The 19,093-nt window shown below is 46.1% G+C and overlaps 1 protein-coding gene across 3 annotated transcripts in view; it reads right to left on the bottom strand.

The window, feature by feature from the left end:
- The window catches only part of ARHGAP44 (Rho GTPase activating protein 44), a 143,529-nt gene that overhangs the window by 48,836 nt on the left and 75,600 nt on the right, over positions 1 to 19,093 (bottom strand). For all 3 annotated transcript variants that reach the window (XM_059997801.1, XM_059997802.1, XM_059997803.1), the window contains exons 4-6: positions 12,293 to 12,369; positions 5,122 to 5,233; positions 2,399 to 2,475 (exon numbers count right to left, since the gene is read on the bottom strand). In XM_059997801.1, the coding sequence (XP_059853784.1) occupies positions 2,399 to 2,475; positions 5,122 to 5,233; positions 12,293 to 12,369 (266 nt within the window). The remainder of the gene's footprint in view (positions 1 to 2,398; positions 2,476 to 5,121; positions 5,234 to 12,292; positions 12,370 to 19,093) is intronic.

Genomic DNA, 19,093 nt, shown 5'->3' with positions numbered 1-19,093 from the left:
TGTTAAATCATGGAAGAGAGGTCCCTGATGACACTCCTCTGTGGTTTCAGAATCTACGCACCACTTGGTGTCACCATTAAAAACATAAGACAAAACTAGGTTGACCGCGGCTGTCACCAGGGAGAAACTCTCTCTCCTAAGGGGGGCTGAATGAAAATATGTGAGTGGACAAGGCAATGACAAGCTTTGATGCTAACATCCAGCCCTCTGAGCAGAAGCTCTGGGCTGGGAATGAAGGTGTTCCTTAGAGAAGCAGAGAAGAGATCTCAGAGCTAAAACCCAGGTCCTCACAGAAGGAAGTGACTCTGCAAACCCAGGAGCCCGGTGTCCACCGTCCCCCGGATGGTGGAACAAGCAGCATACCCGCCATCATCTTACGTGACGCCGGGATGTGGGACTTGAACACTGGGGCTACAGGACGCATTTTACGTGGCGCACGGACACTGTAGGAAATCGTACCACACCACTATGCCTGACGCAACCTTCTCCCTGTTCCTCCAAGGGCCCTAGGGGGAGGGCCTCAGATCTGGGTCAGAGTAACTTCAATCACTTTCTAATTCTTCCTCCTCTTCCCTTTTCAGCAACTGGAGACTTCAGGACCACAGCCTTCCACAGGCAACAGGACCTAAAACTTAACAGCACGGGCACTACTTTCATCCTGTCCACTTGCACATTTACCTGATACTTGTAGCTAAGGGCACTGCCTTTCACTTTATGGTAGTGCTGTTAAGATTCCTCTTTTAAATAGACTCATTTTGAAAAAATGTATTGACATTTCACAAGGTGTGTTGGCACAGATGTCAAAGATCATTCAGGTGGACTGGGAAACACTAGGTGAATTAAAGAAACGCTGACAGATACACACTACGATATATACGGTGGATAAACAACATGGACCTACTGTAGAGCAATCTTGTAATAAACTATAATGGAAAAGAATCTGAAAAAAGTAGATGATAGATAGATAGAAATGTATAATTGAATTACTTTGCTGTACACCCAAAACACTGTAAATCAACTATACCGCAATAAAAAAGAAGAAGAAAGAAACTCTGTTTCTCTGCTAATCTAGTCTGATTTATTTCTTGTCTTGGGGGACTGTGCTATACGTTCTGTTGATCCAAATGCAGAATTCTGGTGCCTCAACTAGTTATAGTAGCAGCTTCCTTTTGGAAAGCTCTTGGGAAGTGCTGTGACAAACAGGATCTCATCCGACACTCCAAACAACCTCCCAGGTCGGCCCACAAATACTGCAAATGTTGCTACTGTCTGTGCACAGGTGAGGAGACTACTATTCTGGAAGGTTCAGTGACTTGACCAAGGTCGCAGGTCTAGAGAACAGGCAACCTGCATCTTGGACCTCATCATTCACTCCTGGTTTGGGACTCGTTATCCTATAGCTCCCAGCCAAAGTATTTCCAGTTTTGTCTTTGTTTCTTTTTCTCAAGAAAATTAAAATAAGATGCGGAGATTCTTAAACTTGACCTACAAAGGACCAAAGGTGGAACCAAAACGTTCCTTCCGTATTATTATTCACGAGTCTGCACTGTTTCAATGTGCACACGTACGCACACATGCCACTGGAAGAAATAAAAAGGCATTTACACACAACCATGACTGATGACGGCCACAGTCAAAGCCACTGCAGGGCCATGGCATGCCCCTGCTGGATGGGAATCTCCTGGTAGATTCTGGAGGAGGGAGCAGGGGAAGGGCAGCACTGTTGGAACTGCACTTCTCCCATGATGGTCTCAGGGTTACAGAATGGCTGCAGAAGACACAGTCACACCATCGACTGCAGGAAAAGGAGACCAGGTCCCCAGAATCAGAAATACTCCTCTCAGGGTAAACAGGACGACACATCACGCTACCTGCCTCTCTGATCTCTGTCCCTACCACTCCCCACTTTGTCCCTTCCACCCCTGCCACGCTGGTCTTCATTCTGTGTCCTGAATACGTCAACCTCATTCCCATCGCAGGACCTTTGCATCTGCTCTTCCTGCTGTCACGGGCAGTTCTGCACCAGATCTTTGCACGGTTGCCTCCTTCTTATGAGATCAAGTGTCATCGCCTCAAAGAAGCCTTCTCTCCTTCACCCTATCTAAAGCTGCAGCCCGCTTCTCCACATCTCCTGCCAAAATTACCCTGTGCTCCCTTCTTCATAGGACTTACGGCTTCTGAAACAGCCTCACGTGGGTGTTCTCTTGCCTAGATCTAACTCCCAGACCAGGCTGTAGCCTCCATGAGAGCGTGGTCCCGGGACCTCCAGCGCCTGACACACGGTGGGTGCAAGAAACACTCAATGAATGAAAACGCTCACACACAAAACCCTACCCCTCAAACGTGATCACAGCTCCTTCAAAGCAGCAGAAATGAAAGCAAAGAAATCCCAGCACACCTCGTTCGTGAAGAGTCCATGTCCAGCACCAGCTTTGCTAGATGTTTCCTCTGTTTCTGGATATTTGGGATTTCCACCTGTGGGTACAGGAGAGAAAAAAAAAACAGTTGATTTGAAGCCCAAGACAGATTTTTTTTTTAATGTTTTTAAATTGAAGTATAGTTGATTTAAAATGTTTCAGGTGTACAGCAAATTGATTCGGTTATACATATATATCTATTCTTTTTCAGGTTCTTTTCCATTATAGGTTATTACAAGATACGGAATAGAGTTCCCTGTGCTATACAGTGGGGCCTTCTTGGTTATCTATTTTTATATATGGTAGTGTGTATCTGCTAATTCCCAACTCCTAATTTATCCCTCCCTTCCCTTTCCCCTTTGGTAAACCATAAGTTTGTTTTCTATGTCTGCGAGAAAAGACAGATTCTTACAGAATTAATGATATCTTCCCAACAAGTTTGCTCGAGGTCTCCCCATCCTCATTTTCAGAGGAAATTCTTGGTTCCCTTTCCTGAGCTAAACTCTGCTCTTTCTTCACTGGAATCTGTCAGGTCCCGAGTCAAGCCAGACCATCTCAGAGACCCTGGGTCGCCTGGCTCGCTTCTGCCCGCCTCACTCCCGCTCTCACCCAGCCGGCAAAAACATCTCTCTGCTTGCGTAAGGGCCAGACATGGGAAGAAAGGCAGGTAGATCTGACACACAGACCTAATTCGACACAGACAGCTGGAGGAGGAGACCTGGCCTCAGGAGGCCTGAGATGCTATGCGGAATGCAATTAGGATATATTCCTATAGAAGGGAGGTTTTTTTCCCAAAGTAAATAATGAAGAAACATCGCCACGGCTTCACTGAGGGATAAGTTCTCCCACGGTGGCTGTGTGTGGACGCTCTTTTATTTCTAAAGGTCACTTAAGTGAATATTCCAGTGCAGGATGTTGCTTGCAGGCCCAGCAAAAGTGGGGCAGGATGTGAGAATTTAAAAGGAAGAAATGCGAGGATGGTCCAGTGTTGTACGAGGTGCTCTGTATTCACTCTTCCAGGCATCGATGAGTAGGGCACTGACTTCCAGTAGGAAGACAGACAATTGTCCCCAGGCACCGGGGTCATCGCAGAGCCCAGACGCAAAGCGAGTCTCAGCACCCAGCTCAGACCTGTCCCCTTGAGTTCGCCTGCGGCTTTGGCTGGGACCCCAGAGCACCTTTCTAGAGAGTAAGAGGGCCTCTCAGGAATGGTCTAGGCTGTACCAGGACGGCATCTGAGAAGTCGAGGGCTGGTCCATATCAAAGCACCATATCTAGAACGTTCTCCTTGAATACTTCTAAGCACTTCGGTAATTACTTACCCATTCATCTGTCCCAGAAATTGCACCAGGGGATGGGGAGGTGCTGGGAGTGGTCTAGAAAGGAAACCAGACACGGTCCAGGGCAAGGCTGCCCGATACGGTAGCCTTGAGCCACCTGTGGCTATGCCATTTCAAATACAAAGGAACATGGACTTCCCTAGCAGTCCCGTGGTTAAGACTCCACGCTTCCACTGCAGGGGGCGCAGGTTCAATCCCCGGTCGGGGAACCAAGATCCCCCATGCCGCTGGGCGCGGCCAAAAAAAAAATACATAAATTCAAGAGAACAAAAACAGAATTAAAAATTTAGTTCCTTCGTTGCACTAAACACATTTCAAGAGCTCTGTAGTCACAGGTGGTTAGTGGCCACCGAACAGTGCAGACGTGGAACATCTCCATCCCTACGGCACCGTGGAGGCTTGTACGATCAATTAAAGGGAACTGGGAGTAGGTCCAGGCTTCAGGGCAAATAACATCCCCCAGTGATTTTCTTTCTTGATAAAATTTCACTTGGTTGAAGCTGGCAAAACTGTCACATAGGCATTAAGGCTACATCTTAAGAAAACAGTTTTCTTTAGTGTCCTTCAAAGTAGAAAGAGAAGGGCCCTATGTAAACAGAAACAGTGAGGGGGCCTTAGAGAGTGTCTTGGACACGGGTCCCCAGCCCTTGTGAGTAGGGGCTGCTGTTCATTTTTTTTTAAGTTTTTAATTGAAGTATAGTTGATTTACAGTGTTGTGTGAATTTCTGCTGTACAGCAAAGTGATTCAGTTATACATATATATATATATATATATATATATATACACACACATTCTTTTTTTATATTCTTTTCCAGTATGGTTTATCACAGGATATTGAATATAGTTCCCTGTGCTGTACAGTAGGACCCTGTTGTTTACCCATTCTATACATAATAGTTTGCATCTGTTAATCCCAAACTTCCCAATCCATCCCTTCCCCTCCCCCCTGGCAACCACAAGTCTGTTCTCTATGTCTGTGAGTCTGTTTCTGTTTCGTAGTTATGTTCATTTGTGTCCTATTTTAGATTCCACTGCTCATTTCACCGAAGACTTGAGATGGGTGGAGGCCAGGGGTGGAGATGGGGCAGAGACCCTGCGGGGGACGCGGTGATGCCGCCAGCTTTGCAGCTTCACCCACGGGGATGCCACCAGAGGAGGGGGTGGGTGGGAGAAGGGGGGAGCCCGCAGCTCAAAGGGCTAGCAGGCTGGGGAACCCCAGGCAGTCGGGTAGGAACGATCCCCAGTGAAACACTGTGCCCCAGAGTGGGGTGAGGGGTAGAAATAGCCCAGAGCAGAAGGACCCCAGAGCCCACCACTCCGCCCTCCCCGCTCACGCGGGCCCAGCCTCACTCCTGCTTCTGACCTCAGCCAGCAGGAACAGGGGCTCGATCACGTCTCTCTCGACTTGCAATTCGAAATGAATCAGCCCCTGGGCCAGCTTGTCCTCCGCCTCGCCACAGAGTTTCAGCATCTTCCTGCGACAGAAGGGAAGAAAAACCATCCTGAGTACCCTGTAGAGGAAGATGTGGCCCGTCACCCCCCGGCCAGGTAAACACTCACGAGATGGCGTTAATAAAGTAGTTGACTGCTGTGCCGTCCCACTGACCAACTTGCTGCACGTGGTTTCATTTCTGACACTGCCTACTTTCTAAAGGATGCTGAGTACCTACTGTGTGCCTGGGCTAAAAGGGGATTTGTGGGGAAAGTAAGAGACATGTGGAGAGAACAGAGTCACACATGCCAAACCCACAGGCCTAGAAAGAGCCAGATGTTCTCCCTCCTGAGACCACTGGAGAAAACAGCCAAAGTCAGTGCGCCAACAAACCAACACACCTTCAAACACATACCAAAACCTCCATGTCACTAGGCTCTAACAGAAAGAAAACTCCTTCTCCCAAGCCACGAAAACTTATTTAATACAGGATGAGCAGACGATTTTCCAGTGAAAAAATGGAATGGAAAACCATGTAAAAGTTTATTAATAATGAGCGAATTACATAAGACCTGAATGAGTAGAAAGTTATTCCATATTCCTAGACGGGAGAATACAATATTTCAAAGATGTTCATTTCCCCTGAAGGGCACACAAGCAGCCCTCCCTTTTCACGGTACCATGTTACCTGAAACTCATGTAAAAAGTTTTTACAAATTAACAAAAGTATGGAAAGAGGTAATACTATTCTAAAGTTAGTATGTACTTTTCCTGTCCGTATATATTTTTTTAATTGATTAATTAATTTTTATTTTTGGCTGTGTTGGGTCTTCGTTGCTGCGCATGGGCTTTCTCTAGTTGTGGCGAGCGGGGGCTACTCTTCGTTGTGGCGCGCGGGTTTCTCATTGCAGTGGCTTCTCTTGTTGCGGAGCACGGGTTCTAGGCACGTGGGCTTCAGTAGTTGTGGCACGTGGGCTCAGAAGTTGTGGCTCACAGGCTCTAGAGTGCAGGCTCAGTAGTTGTGGCGCGTGGGTTTAGTTGCTCCGCGGCATGTGGGATCTTCCAGGACCATGGCTCAATCCCGTGTCCCCTGCATTGGCAGGTGGATTCTTAACCACTGTGCCACCAGGGAAGTCCCCCTGTCCATACTTTTACACTTTATTATATATGTATGTGTTCACATGCACTACATAGTACAGCTGCTTCAGTCAGCTAAATTGCTTGCTTTTTACATTCATCATTAGGTTTCATCTAATTCTGCATGTATATCAAGATGGATAAGCCCCAAACATAATGATGAATGTAAAAAGCAAGAAACAGAATAGGTTCAGTGTCAAACCATGGATGTAAACTTTTTTTTTTTTTTTTTTTTTTTGCTGTACACGGGCCTCTCACTGTTGTAGCCTCGCCTGTTGCAGAGCACAGGCTCCGGACACGCAGGCTTAGCAGCCATGGCTCACGGGCCCAGCCGCTCCGCGGCATGTGGGATCCTCCTGGACCGGGGCATGAACCCGTGTCCCCTGCATTGGCAGGTGGACTCTCAACCACTGCGCCACCAGGGAAGCCCGTAAACGTCTTTAACTGGGTCATTGAGGGTCCCTCGTCCATGAGGTGTCTATTCGTATTTTTTGGTGATTTTTGTATTACGATCTTTTTATTTGTAGGAGTTCCTTATATACTTACAGGTATGTGTGTGGGTGTAGAGTATATTTAAATTCTTTTTCAGATCTGCTGCAAATGTCAACTCCCAGGTTGTGGGTTTATCTCTGTATCTTTTTAATGGTGTCTTTTCTCTGATTTTTCTGATTCTTAGCTCCCTATTTCAACTGCTGCTTCTTTTTAGAATTGTGAAGCATTCACTACTGACTCTCGACCGTGGGAAATGAGAATTAGCTCTATTTGCATTTCCCCTTCCTCCATTTATTTCTGTCAGTAGATATTTAGTCTTTACACCACCTTTTGACTCCATGTGCTATTCGGAGCAAAGCTGGGTTATGCACTACGATTACTGGTCCTTCCTGCATTTATTTGTTCTCTTGGGAGTTGATAATTGCCTTATTTCGGCTTGTTTAGTTTTCTGTGTACCTGACTGCACCCCAGATCCTCTGCCACACTTCTTGTCTCTTAAGCTACTGAACCACCCCGATGTGAATTCGTATTTCATCTTCTTGAAGCAGTCTCTCCCAGACCCGTGTCCATCTGCACTGAGTTTTCCTTCTCTCTCCAGGCACGGCGGTCTTCCTGAAATCCCCCTTCACCATTTGCTGGATTCTCTCTCTCCCTGTCCTGGGCTGGAGATCCTGTTTCCTACTCCCCTACCACTGCTTGTCTCGGACACTGCCTCACTGTGGGCCCACCACACTTCGGCTTTCTGAGAAAGTGTGTGGGAAGTCCATTTTCTGAGACCCTGCGTGTCACAACTTCTCTTTACCCTCAGGCTAAATGAAAGTTAGACAGGAGACTATATTCTATGCTTCCTATTCCCCCAGAATTTTGAAGGCATTGTTCAATAACCTTCTAGCTTCGGGCTTCCCAGATGGCTCAGTGGTTGAGAATCCACCTGCCAATGCAGGGGACACGGGTTCAAGCCCTGGTCCGGGAAGATCCCACATGCTGCAGAGCAACTAAACCCATGCTCCACAACTACTGAGCCTGCGCTCTAGAGCCCGTGAGCCACAACCACTGAGCCTGCGCGCCACAACTACTGAAGCCTGTGCGCCTACAGCCCGTGCTCCGCAACAAGAGAAGCCACCGCAATGAGAAGTCCACACACCGCAACGAAGAGTAGCCCCCGCTCGCTGCAACTAGAGAAAGCCCGCGTGCAGCAACGAAGACCCAACACAGCCAATCAATCAATCAATCAATTTATTTAAAAAAATAATAATAATCTTCCGGCTTCCACTATTGCTTTTGGTAAGGCCGGAAGAATTCAGATTCCTGACCCCTCGTATATGACAATGTTTTCTCTAGAAGGTGTAGAATCTTTTATTTGTCACTAGTACTCACTACTGGTGAGTCCTGGCATAGGTTTAATTTTTCCTATTGCATTAGGAGATCGGTGGGCCCTTTCAATATAGAAACTCACATTCTTCACTTCTGGAAAATACCTTTGGATTATTTTTAAATTTTTTTTTTAATTATTATTATTTTTTGTGGTACGCGGCCCTCTCACTGTTGTGGCCTCTCCCGTTGGGGAGCACAGGCTCCGGACGCGCAGGCCCAGTGGCCATGGCTCATGGGCCCAGCCGCTCCGCGGCATGTGGGATCTTCCCGGACCGGGGCACAAACCTGTGTCCCCTGCAGCGGCAGGCGGACTCTCAACCACTGCGCCACCAGGGAAGCCCCCCTGGATTATTTTTTAAACTATAATTATGATTTCTTCCTCTCTTCTTCTTGCAATTCCTGTTATTCAGGCCTAAGACTTCCTAGATTGGCCCTCTGTTCTTCTAACTTCTCTATTTTCCGTGTCCTTGTCTTTTGCTCTCTTTTCTGGATGATTTCAACTTTATCTTCCAAACCTACTGAGAAGGTCATATTTTTCATTTCTATGAGTTTGCTTTTGATCTCTGAATATTTCTTTCTTGTATTTCTTAATTAACGTCCTGTTTTTTATTTCATCTCCTCTTATCTCTCGAGAGTCTAAGTACCTTACTGACTGCTACCCCTACACTCCACTGTGCCCGGTGCCCCCAGTCTCGGGATGCTCCGCTTTACCCCCCCCAGAGATGAAGCTCCAGGCTTTTGCTGGGCTTGGAGGCAAGGGGATGAGGGTCTCCCAGCGGTGTGGATAAGAGCTGGGTCTGAGTGATCCAAATAGCACCTGACTAGCTTTCAACCCCCATTTGTGATTTTCCTCACCACCCCCCTCCAACGACCCACTGTTCCTGAGATCCCTGGGGCCGTCAATTCCTGAGCCTTCTCAGCATTTCATGGTATGAACATCTCAGCTCTCTGCACATCCTACTTCTGGCTTGAGAGTCAGCTTTCTGGGACTTGCTAAGTCAGGTCCCAGTCAATCATATGCTTCACAGCTCACAAAACCCTCTTGCCTTCTCTCCTGTTTTCTCCTGCCTTTGTGGGTTTATGTCTTTTCAGAAAAAAAACCCCTGCATTATAGTCCGTTTTGGAAGGGAACAAAAATGAGATGTGTGTGTTCACTCTGGCATCTTTACCTGGTGTCCTCCATCCTTTACTTTCAACCTTGTGTCACTACGTTTCAGGCAAGTCTCTCAGAAAGAACACATCGATACAACAGGATTCCACGTTTACCCACCTGAGAGTCTGTATATTATAAACAGTTGAGTTTATTCCATTTGCTGTGTACGATTTACAGGTATAGAGGCAGTAATTGCTATTACCTTCATTTTTCTGTTTTCTATTGTTATGCTTTTCTGTGCTGACCTTTTCTTTCCCCTTTTTAAATTTTTTTTTGCGGTATGCGGGCCTCTCACTGTTGTGGCCTCTCCTGTTGAGGAGCACAGGCTCCAGACGCGCAGGCTCGGCGGCCATGGCTCACGGGCCCAGCCGCTCCGCGGCACGTGGGATCTTCCCGGACCGGGGTACGAACCCGCGTCCCCTGCATCCGCAGGCGGACTCTCAACCGCCGCGCCACCAGGGAAGCCCCTTTTTTTCTCTTTTAGTACGTTCTGTGGGCTTTTATTTTTCTATTTTGTTTATTCCTCTCTCCATCCTCCACCTAATTTTGAAGTTACACGTTCTATTACTTTTCTTCTTGTGGTCGTTCTTACCTTTCTAACATGCACACTTCACTTTAAATTTAAATGTAATACCTTTATCCTCCTTTCATACAAGAGCTTGAAACACTGATGCCCTTTGCAAAGCTCCCTATTATTATTTTCTAGTATTTTAGTTTTCCTTTGCTTTAACTGCCCCCCGCCCCCCAGATTATTATTATATTGCTGCTTCTTAATTCAATGTTTATTTATATTTCTTTACACTGAAGGGTAGCAGGATACACCTCCCCAAAGTATGCCACTGTGGCATAAGGATTAGTTTGAACTGAAGGCAATGGAGAAGAAGCAGACACAAAAAAAGCTCTCCACCCTTCCCCTAACTGCCTAAAAGCAGGACATGAATTTGTAAAGGTGTCCCCGTCCCCCCTCTACCAGGAAAGATAGATGTTAATCACCAGAGATAATTCTAGACCCTTATCAGCCCAGAGACGCTGCGCACCAGTGGTCTCTACATTACAAACCTTACCAACTAACACTTATCTTCTACTAGTCCCTCATATACTTACCTTCCTACAATTCGTTGCCATAGAAACTAACATTTTTTTTCCTCTGTCTTGTTTGTCACTTCTCTAAAAATCAGTGTTCTTTGGTTTAAAATGCTATATAAGCCCAAGTTCCAGCCACCCCTTTGAGTTACTCATCACCGAGTTCTGCCATGTGTTTGCACTGCACGTTAATCAAATGTGTATGCTATTCTCTTATTAATCTGTCTTTTGTCAATTTAATTTGCACGGCCCTGTGAAGGAATCTAAGATGGGAAGACAGAAAACGTCCCTTACACCATATTCACTATGTTTTTTTAAAGGTTTTTTGTTTTTTGGTTTTTTCTTTTTCTTTTTTTTTTTTTTATAGCCACACTGCACAGCTTGCGGGATCTTAGTTCCCCCACCAGGGACTGAACCCGGGCCCTCAGAGTAAAAGCAGTGAGTCCTAACCACTGGACCACCAGGGAAGTCCCACCACTTTTTTTTAAAAATGCTATCTTGTTACCTGCATTTCATTCTTTTCTTCTGGACATAATCTACTTCACACATCCTTAACTAGTTTTTCAGTGAGAACATGCAAGCGGTAACTCCTCTAAATCTGTGCCTGAAAATATGTTTATCTTCCCCTTATTCCTGAATAAAGATTTAGTCTATCACTGAATCTAGATATCTTATATTTTCACTCACTACCTGAAGACACTCCTCCATTATTTCCTGGCATTTATTGTGCCTCCTGAATGGTCTGTTATCACTCTAGTTGCTCTTTTATACACAATTATCTCTCTCTGGTTGATTTTAAAGTTCTTTTTTATTAATAGGGTGTAGTTTTAGGACGATGTGTCCAGGGATGGACTTCTTTCGGTTGATCTCAATCAGGACTTTTGGTGCTTCTTAAATCTAAACACTCATGTTTGTATTCAAATCTAGAAAAGGAAAATTCAACCATAAATTTCCCCTCTATTTTCTTCTTCAGGAGCGACTGCTACACATAATGCTGTATCTTTACATCCTGCCATCTGAGTCTCTCCATTTAATGCTGCCTGTATCCTTACCTCTTGGACTTTATTCTGTAAATTCTAAACTCCAGACCTCTTTAAGTTCACCAATTTCCGTATCTGTATGCAACTTCCAGTTTCTCTCAAGGAAGTTTTTAAATTATACTAAATATTATTTGAATTCTTAAAAGTTCTATTTGGTTTTTCTTTGATTCTGCCTCTTCTTTTTTCACCCCTATTGTGTTCTGTCTTTATTAAATTTTTAAATTTCATTTTAAACATCATTACTGTCCATCTCCTTTCAGGTTGTCCGTTATTTTTCATTTTTAGGGTCTGATTCTCCCACAGACTGTGCATACTGATTGCCTCTCATGATGATTCTATATTTAGTTTGTTTTTATTGTGAGCTCGAAATCAGCAAGGGTTGCTCTTCTGGGAATCCCATAAGTTCTGACATCTGACACGGAGAGATTTCATATTTGCTTCTGCTGAAGCCCAAGGGATTTCAAGTGTCCTTCAACAGCCTTCCCCGCCCCCTACCGGCATGCGGGATGCAGGATCTTAGTTCCCCTACCAGGGATGGAACCCGTGTCCTCTGCAGTGGAAGTGCAGAGTCCTAACCACTGGACCGCCAGGGAAGTCCCAACAGTTTCATGTTAACTTCTCCCCTTGGGAGCTGCTGCCTGCACAGACACTATGACTCCTGGACCTGGGGCCTCAATTTCTCACCGGCAACCTTTCCTTCTTCCCCGTCCAGGCTCCAGCCAGACCACAGGTGTCCTCACTATCTCTGTGAGGACTGTTAGTCCCCTTGTAAGGATGGGGACTCACCTAGATTTAGCACAAACCCATACATGAATTGCCTTACCCAAGAAGCGTGTCATCTCCCAGGAGAGCTGATCCTTCCACCAGACACTGAGCCAGTGTGGTCAAAGGCAACTTTTTCTGAAAAGGAAGAAAACGTGGTCATGAAAACTACTTCAACTGTCACCCACTTACACTGAAATAGCAAGAAGTCAAATACTTGCCTAGATATTACATTAGCTAAGAAACAAACTGACTTTAAAATATGAATAAAACCTAAAAATTCAGAGGATACAATGCTGGGTTAGACTCAGAGATGTCAAAATTCAGAAAACTAAAACGATTAAATTTGCTAAGTTGGAAAATAAGGCTAAGGTTTACATGCTGCATTTTTAATTTAATTTTCATTTTGTTTCATTTCATTTCATTTTCTGGCTGCGCTGTGCAGCTTGTGGGAATTTAGTTCTCCAACCAGGGATTGAACCTGGACCATGTCAGTGAAAGCGTGAAGTCCTGACCACTGGACTGTCAGGGAATTCCCTACATGCTGCGTTTTAAAATAAAGTAGCATAGCAGCAGGGAAAAAGGAGAAGATTTCAAACTAAAGATTCGAGCCATGCCTTAATTTCTAAGAATCATCTCTCTCAAGAAGTATATTAGCCCCATTTTAGAAATAAGTCAGCTTATGGTCAAGGAAGAGAGAAAAATGTTCACACAGAATTACAGTGCAAACAAAATAATCATCAAAATAAGGTATACTCCACAAAGAAGATATAAAATGGCCAATAAGCACATGAAAAGATGCTTAACATCATTAGTCATTAAGGAAACCCAAATCAAAGCTGCAATTAGACACCACCTCACACCCATGAAGATGGCTCTCATAATCTTAATAATTTATTTTTTAAATACAAAAAATAAATATTGGTGAGCGTGTGGAGATATTGGAACCTTCATGCTTTGCCAGTAGAGATGTAAAATGGTCCAGCACTGTAGAAAAGCTTGGCAGCATTTCAAGAAGTTAAACAAAATTACCATATGGCCCAGCGATTCCACTCTGGGGCATGTACTCAAAATAATTTGAAACAGATGGCTGAACAAAAACATGGGCATGATGCAAAGGGCAGCCCAATTCACAATAGCCAAAAGGTGGAGACAGCAGAAACGTCCATCAACGGATGAGGGAATAAACACAATGTGGTCTATCCACGCAACGGAATATTATGCAGCCATAAACACGGAACGAACTCCTGACACAGATTACAACACGGGTGAACCCTGCAGGCATCACAATAAGTGAGATAAACCAGGCACAAATGTGCACATAACGTCCAGTTCTATTTATATAAGATATCCAGAATAAACAAATCCATAGGGACAGAAGGTAGATTCGTGGTTGCCAAGAGCTGGGGGGAGGGGGAAAGGGGAACGACTGACTAATGAGTATGGGATTTCCTTTCGGGGTGATGGAAATGTTCTGGAAGTAGATCATGGTGGTAGTTGCACAATACTGTGACTCTACTAAACGCCACTGAATTGTACTCTTTAAAATAGCTAAAGTGGTAAGCTTTATGTTACGTGGAAGAGAGGGAGGGAGGGACGGAAAGAAGGAGGGAGGGAGGTGGGCAGGCAGGAGGACCACAGCATAATCCACCTTCCCTCCTTAAGTGTCAACAAGCCCTCTCCTTCCTGAGCTGGACCCACCCAGCACACACGGAGAACAACAAGGTAAGAACAGCTAGATATCCGGGAATTCCCTGGCGGTCCAGTGGTTAAGACTCCGTGCTTCCACTCCAGGGGACACGGGTTCGATCCCTGGTCAGGGTACTAAGATCCCACATGCCGCACAGCGCGGCCAAACAATTTAAAAAAGAACAGGTAGATATCCTCGGGTCTTCCGGTCCCCACTGCCACACAGAAAGCTCTTCAAACAGAAAGTGATGGAGCCCCTCCCAGCCCAGAATCTCCTGTCTTAGCACCCAGAGACCCTCGGCTGTAACTTGCTTACTCCCCAGCATGAATGGTGTGCCTATCTGGGTACCACGCCCGTGGTGACCGAGACCAGACACTGCTCTCATGGAACTTACATCCCAGGGCAGGGAGACAGACACTAAACACAGACACTTTGAAGGAGACCCTTTCGAGAGTGGGAAGTGTCATGGGAACAGCAGAAAGGAGGACGATGGGCAGAGCGGGCAGCTGTGGGGAGGGGGCGGTGAGGAGAAAAGACTGCCCCCCCCACCCCCCCACCGAGGGGAGACATTTAAGAAGCAACCTGAAGGGAGAGAAAGTCAGCCATACCTCCAGATGACCTAGGAAAGAACATTCCGGGCAGAGGAACTGCAGGTGCAAAGGCCCGGAGGTGGGCTACCTAGCCAGCTCAGCTGGCTCTGCATCCCCAGCAGACCAGCGTGGCTGGAGCACAGTGTGTGATGGGGGAGAGGTTGGGGGAGGGGGCGGAGGCGGGATGGTGCGGGGCCTCGTCAACCAGAGGCAGGCACTGGGGTTTCCTTCTAGGGGCACTTGGGGACCACTGAGGGCCTGTTTAAGAGCAACATGATTGGATTAAAAGAACTCAGTCCTGAGACAGGCAACTGGATGACTTGAGAGCAGCACCAAGCTGGAGGTGGAGTTTTAGGAATCTGGTTTGAACATCCCCAGGAGACCCATGGGCTCTAGGTATCTCCAGGGAAGGTCACAGGAGGTAGACTAACCCCCAAGAGTGGTATGGAAGTTCCTAGGGTTCCTGGGTTAGTCCAGGTGGAGGGGAGCCCAGGACACCAGGTGTCCTCAACGGGTCTAAAATATAACCCCCTCCCTGCCCTTAGACACGTCCACTCCACAGAGGTCTGAGCCCTTTCACTCGAGGAATAATCTTGCTACCCCGTCATTTCACATAAAATGGGACACTGTTCTTGGTAAAAACGAGACCAGGCAACGAAGTACTAATATATCCAAATGTAAACACCACTTTCTAGCTGTCCTACAGAGCTATTAGGTCCAGGTGTCCAGAGACTTAATTAAAGGCAGAGGGACAGTATCTTCGGAGAGCACCTGCTCCCACCCTCACCTTTCAAAAAAAAAGTTACTGAAAGCATATTTTAGAAAAATCTCTAAAATGGTTAAAAAAGAAAAGGAGTTGTGCAGGTATAACATTTGTCATGCTCAGAGAAAAAGGATGGATTAAGGTATTAGAGTTCTTGACCAGGGGTAATTCTTGTCCCCCCGGGATGTTTGGCAAAGTCTGGAGATGTATGTGATCGTCACCATGTGGGGGACATCCCTGGTATCTAGTGGGTAGAGGCCAGAGATGCTGCTACACATCCTACAGTGCAGCAGAAAGCCCCCTGAAACAAAGAATTATCCAGCCCAAAACATCGAGAGTGCTGAGGTTTGGGTTTAAAGAAAGGTGTTCAATCTGCAAGCTCCTAAAATATCTGAATCACAACCACTGAAGACGCTCCCCCCAATCCCGAATGTCAGAGAGTACAGCCACACAAGACCATTTTCTTTATGCTGAGGATCCAGAGACCCATGACCCACCTGCCTTTCCGGCAGGACTGAAGCCCCTTCTGAGTCCTTCTTCAGAATTTGACAAGGAAGCAAGGCAAGGGAGGATCTTGCCTACAGCAGATGACAGGCAATTTCTCGTGGCCTGGAAGTTGGCATCCTTTGGAGAATATATCTACCAGTGAGTGGAGTTTTTCCAAATGAAAAAGATCAGTCCGATTAGTCCTGGCAGTGAGTGGAACAGAAGACCACGCCCGGGATGCCTAGCAGACTGTAGGTCAAGCACAAGAACAGCCCTGAGGACCACAAAGCCATCGGTCTTGGAGGGAGGTGGTGAGGGGACAGCCAGGTGTCTGGTTTCCAGATTCACACAGGAAAAGCCAGTTGGAAATGGTAGGATTGGAGGGGCCCTTCTCCCAAGCAGGGGGCCAACTTTATCTTCTAGTCATTTCCAGTCACTCAACATCCTCACCGATGATTATGAGATGCTTTTAGGTGGCAAAGAGAGCCACTTTAAGTGACGAAGGACCACAGGACGAGAAAGCTATTCCTGTTTCAACTGCACGTTAATTGCTAAGATTTTCACATGGAGAATAAGCTTTCTCTCTTTCTCTATCTCAAATGAATTCATTTTTGAAGAGCAAATGGTATAAAACTCAAAAGGTGCTGGAGGGTTTACAGCAGGAAGTCTTCTCCCATCCTTAACCCTCAGCCACTGGGTTCCCCTCTCCAGAAACCATGCCAGTGATCAGTTTTCTAGGTATCCTTCCATAAATATGCTAAGAAGATACAATTGTATATGTGAGTGTGTGTCTACTTTCTAAAATTATTTATTTATTTATTTGGCTGTGCCGGGTCTTAGTTGCAGCACACGGGATCTTCAGTTGCGGCATGTGGGATCTCGTTCCCTGACCAGGAATGCAACCTGGGCCCCCTGCATTGGGAGCTAGGAGTTTTAACCACCGGACCACGATGGAAGCCCCATTTGTCCATTTTTAGTGGACACATTTTCCCTCACAACTGTTAACACATGATATAACCCCCTCTACACTTTGCTTTCCTTTTCATGTAGAGGTATCATTCATGTAATTTCCTATCAAGACATAGAGAGCTGCCTCAGCCTTTTTTTTGAAATGGTTATACAGATCATTGAACGAAGATGACAACATGGATTTAAACAAGTCCTGTAGTGATGGTGTAAGGGGATATAGGCCACAAGCTAGGGCCTGTGCTTGTGGCCCAGGTGAGCTCCTAAGAAAGCACTCACTGCAGGGGAGACACTGAGGGTGATGTGAGCGCTTGGCTTCCAAGGGCACAGGTGTTAATGGGGTGAAACCTCCATTAGCGGTGAGTCTTTGCTTGTGTCGATGCTTTTAAGAGTCAAGAAATTAAGAAAAGGAAAAGGAAAAAAAAGAAAAGAATCAAGCAATTAGAAGGAAGCTACCAAAAGAAAAAAAGGAAGGAAGAAATAGATTAAGGTGACATACTTGCACGTCAAAAAGGGGAGAGTGAAAATCTATAATCAAAGGCGGGCGAATAGAGGAAGTTAATGGACTGCAACGCACTACAGACTACAAATTATTTCTATTTCTAAAGAAATGCTCTGAGACAAAGGAAAAGCTGAGGGCTCGGTAGACGCGGGGTACTGTGCTGATTTATTTGACCTGATGCCTACCCGTGACTGAGGTATCATTTGCTCTCTCCTCCACACTCTGCTCACCCCCACTTCACGTAGAAGGATATTGAATCTCTGAAGGATTCAACTGCCCACCCGTCTGGAAAACCTGCCAAAATGTGTTTCTCTTGCAGACGAGGGTCTAGGCTGAGAGCATCACCCACTATTCTGGGGACCATTAGCGCCCAGGTAGAGAGACCTTACTTAGCGAGCTTCACCCTGACCAGTGGTTTTCCGGGTCAAAGAGAAGCTATTAAAATACACATTTCCCCGATTCTAGTGTGCCGAGAGATCCTTAAGAGGGAAGGGGAGACAGAACGTTCCAGCGTTTGGAAGTAGTCGATCTGACTTGTCTGAGATGAGTGTTCTCTCTAAAATTATCTTAGGCATCAGCAGCAGAGTTTGTAGGATGACTCAGAGACAAAAAGTCTTATTCTAATATCCACTCTGTTTCCTAAACATACACACATGCACACACGCCCCTCCATCTCTGAAAACTGCTGTCCACTGTCCGCGAATCCAGGCAGATTTGCTCCTCGGGGCTCGGCAGTTCCCAGGGGTGATTTTGGACTCACGGCGGGGCCCTAATTACAGCAGCGGTTTCTGTTCCTTTACTATGTATTCATGTCAAGCACCGTGCTGGGCACTTACGTTTATTACCTCACTTAACTCTCAAACCCTACTGGGTAGGCATTCATTGTTATTACTATTTTCCAAGGCAAGAAACCAAAGCATATAGAGGTAATTGACTTGCCCACTGTCAGGCAAAATTAGGAAGCAGCAGAGCTGGGCTTCCACCTTGGAGGGTCAGATCCCAGCACTTAAACTCGGAGCCACCACGCTAAATTGCTTCCGTAAAGAACGGGAACGAGTCAAACTGGCGCGATGCGCTGGGCAGGTTCTGTGCCTAAAACAGGCGTGGGCCATCCCGTCGTGACACGTCTGTTTTTAGTGCTGCCTACATGTGGCAGGCCCCGTTCTAGGCACTGAGAATGCAGCCATGATGGGAAGACAAGATCCCTGCTCCCGCGTAGCTCACATATTGGTGATGGGAACAGACACAGGAGCAAATGAATGGGCAGGCTAATTTTAGAGGATAACACATGCTATGAAGAATATGCAATAGGGGGACGTGACTGGGGGAGGGAGGGAGCACACACATCAGGTGGTAAGAGGAGCTGCACCAAGACGGTGACATCTGAGCTGAGAATCAAACAGTAAGAAGTTGCCGGTGTGACTATTCACAACAGCGAAGACATGGAAACAACCTAAATGTCCATCCGCAGATGCATGGATAAAGAAGGTCTGGTATACATACACACACACACACACACACACACACACACACACACACACACACACACACACACACACACACACAATGGAATACTATGCAGCCGTAAAAAGAAGGAAATCATGCCATTTCCAGCAACACGGATGGACCTAGAGATTGTCATACTAAGTGAAGTAAGTCAGACAGAGAAAGACAAATACCATATGATATCACTTACATGTGGAATCTAAAATAGGACACAAATGAACTTATCTACGAAACAGAAACAGACTCACACAGGGAACAGACTTGTGGTTGCCAAGTGGGAGGGATGGATTGGGAGGTTGGGGTTAGCAGATGCAAACTATTATATACAGGATGGATAAACAACAAGGTCCTACTGTAGA

Source organism: Delphinus delphis, chromosome 19 (genome assembly GCF_949987515.2).
Source record: "Delphinus delphis chromosome 19, mDelDel1.2, whole genome shotgun sequence".
In the NCBI taxonomy this organism is placed as follows: domain Eukaryota; kingdom Metazoa; phylum Chordata; class Mammalia; order Artiodactyla; family Delphinidae; genus Delphinus; species Delphinus delphis.
The sequence above is the reverse complement of the archived record's forward strand: the minus strand, read 5'-3'. Positions and strand labels throughout refer to the sequence as shown.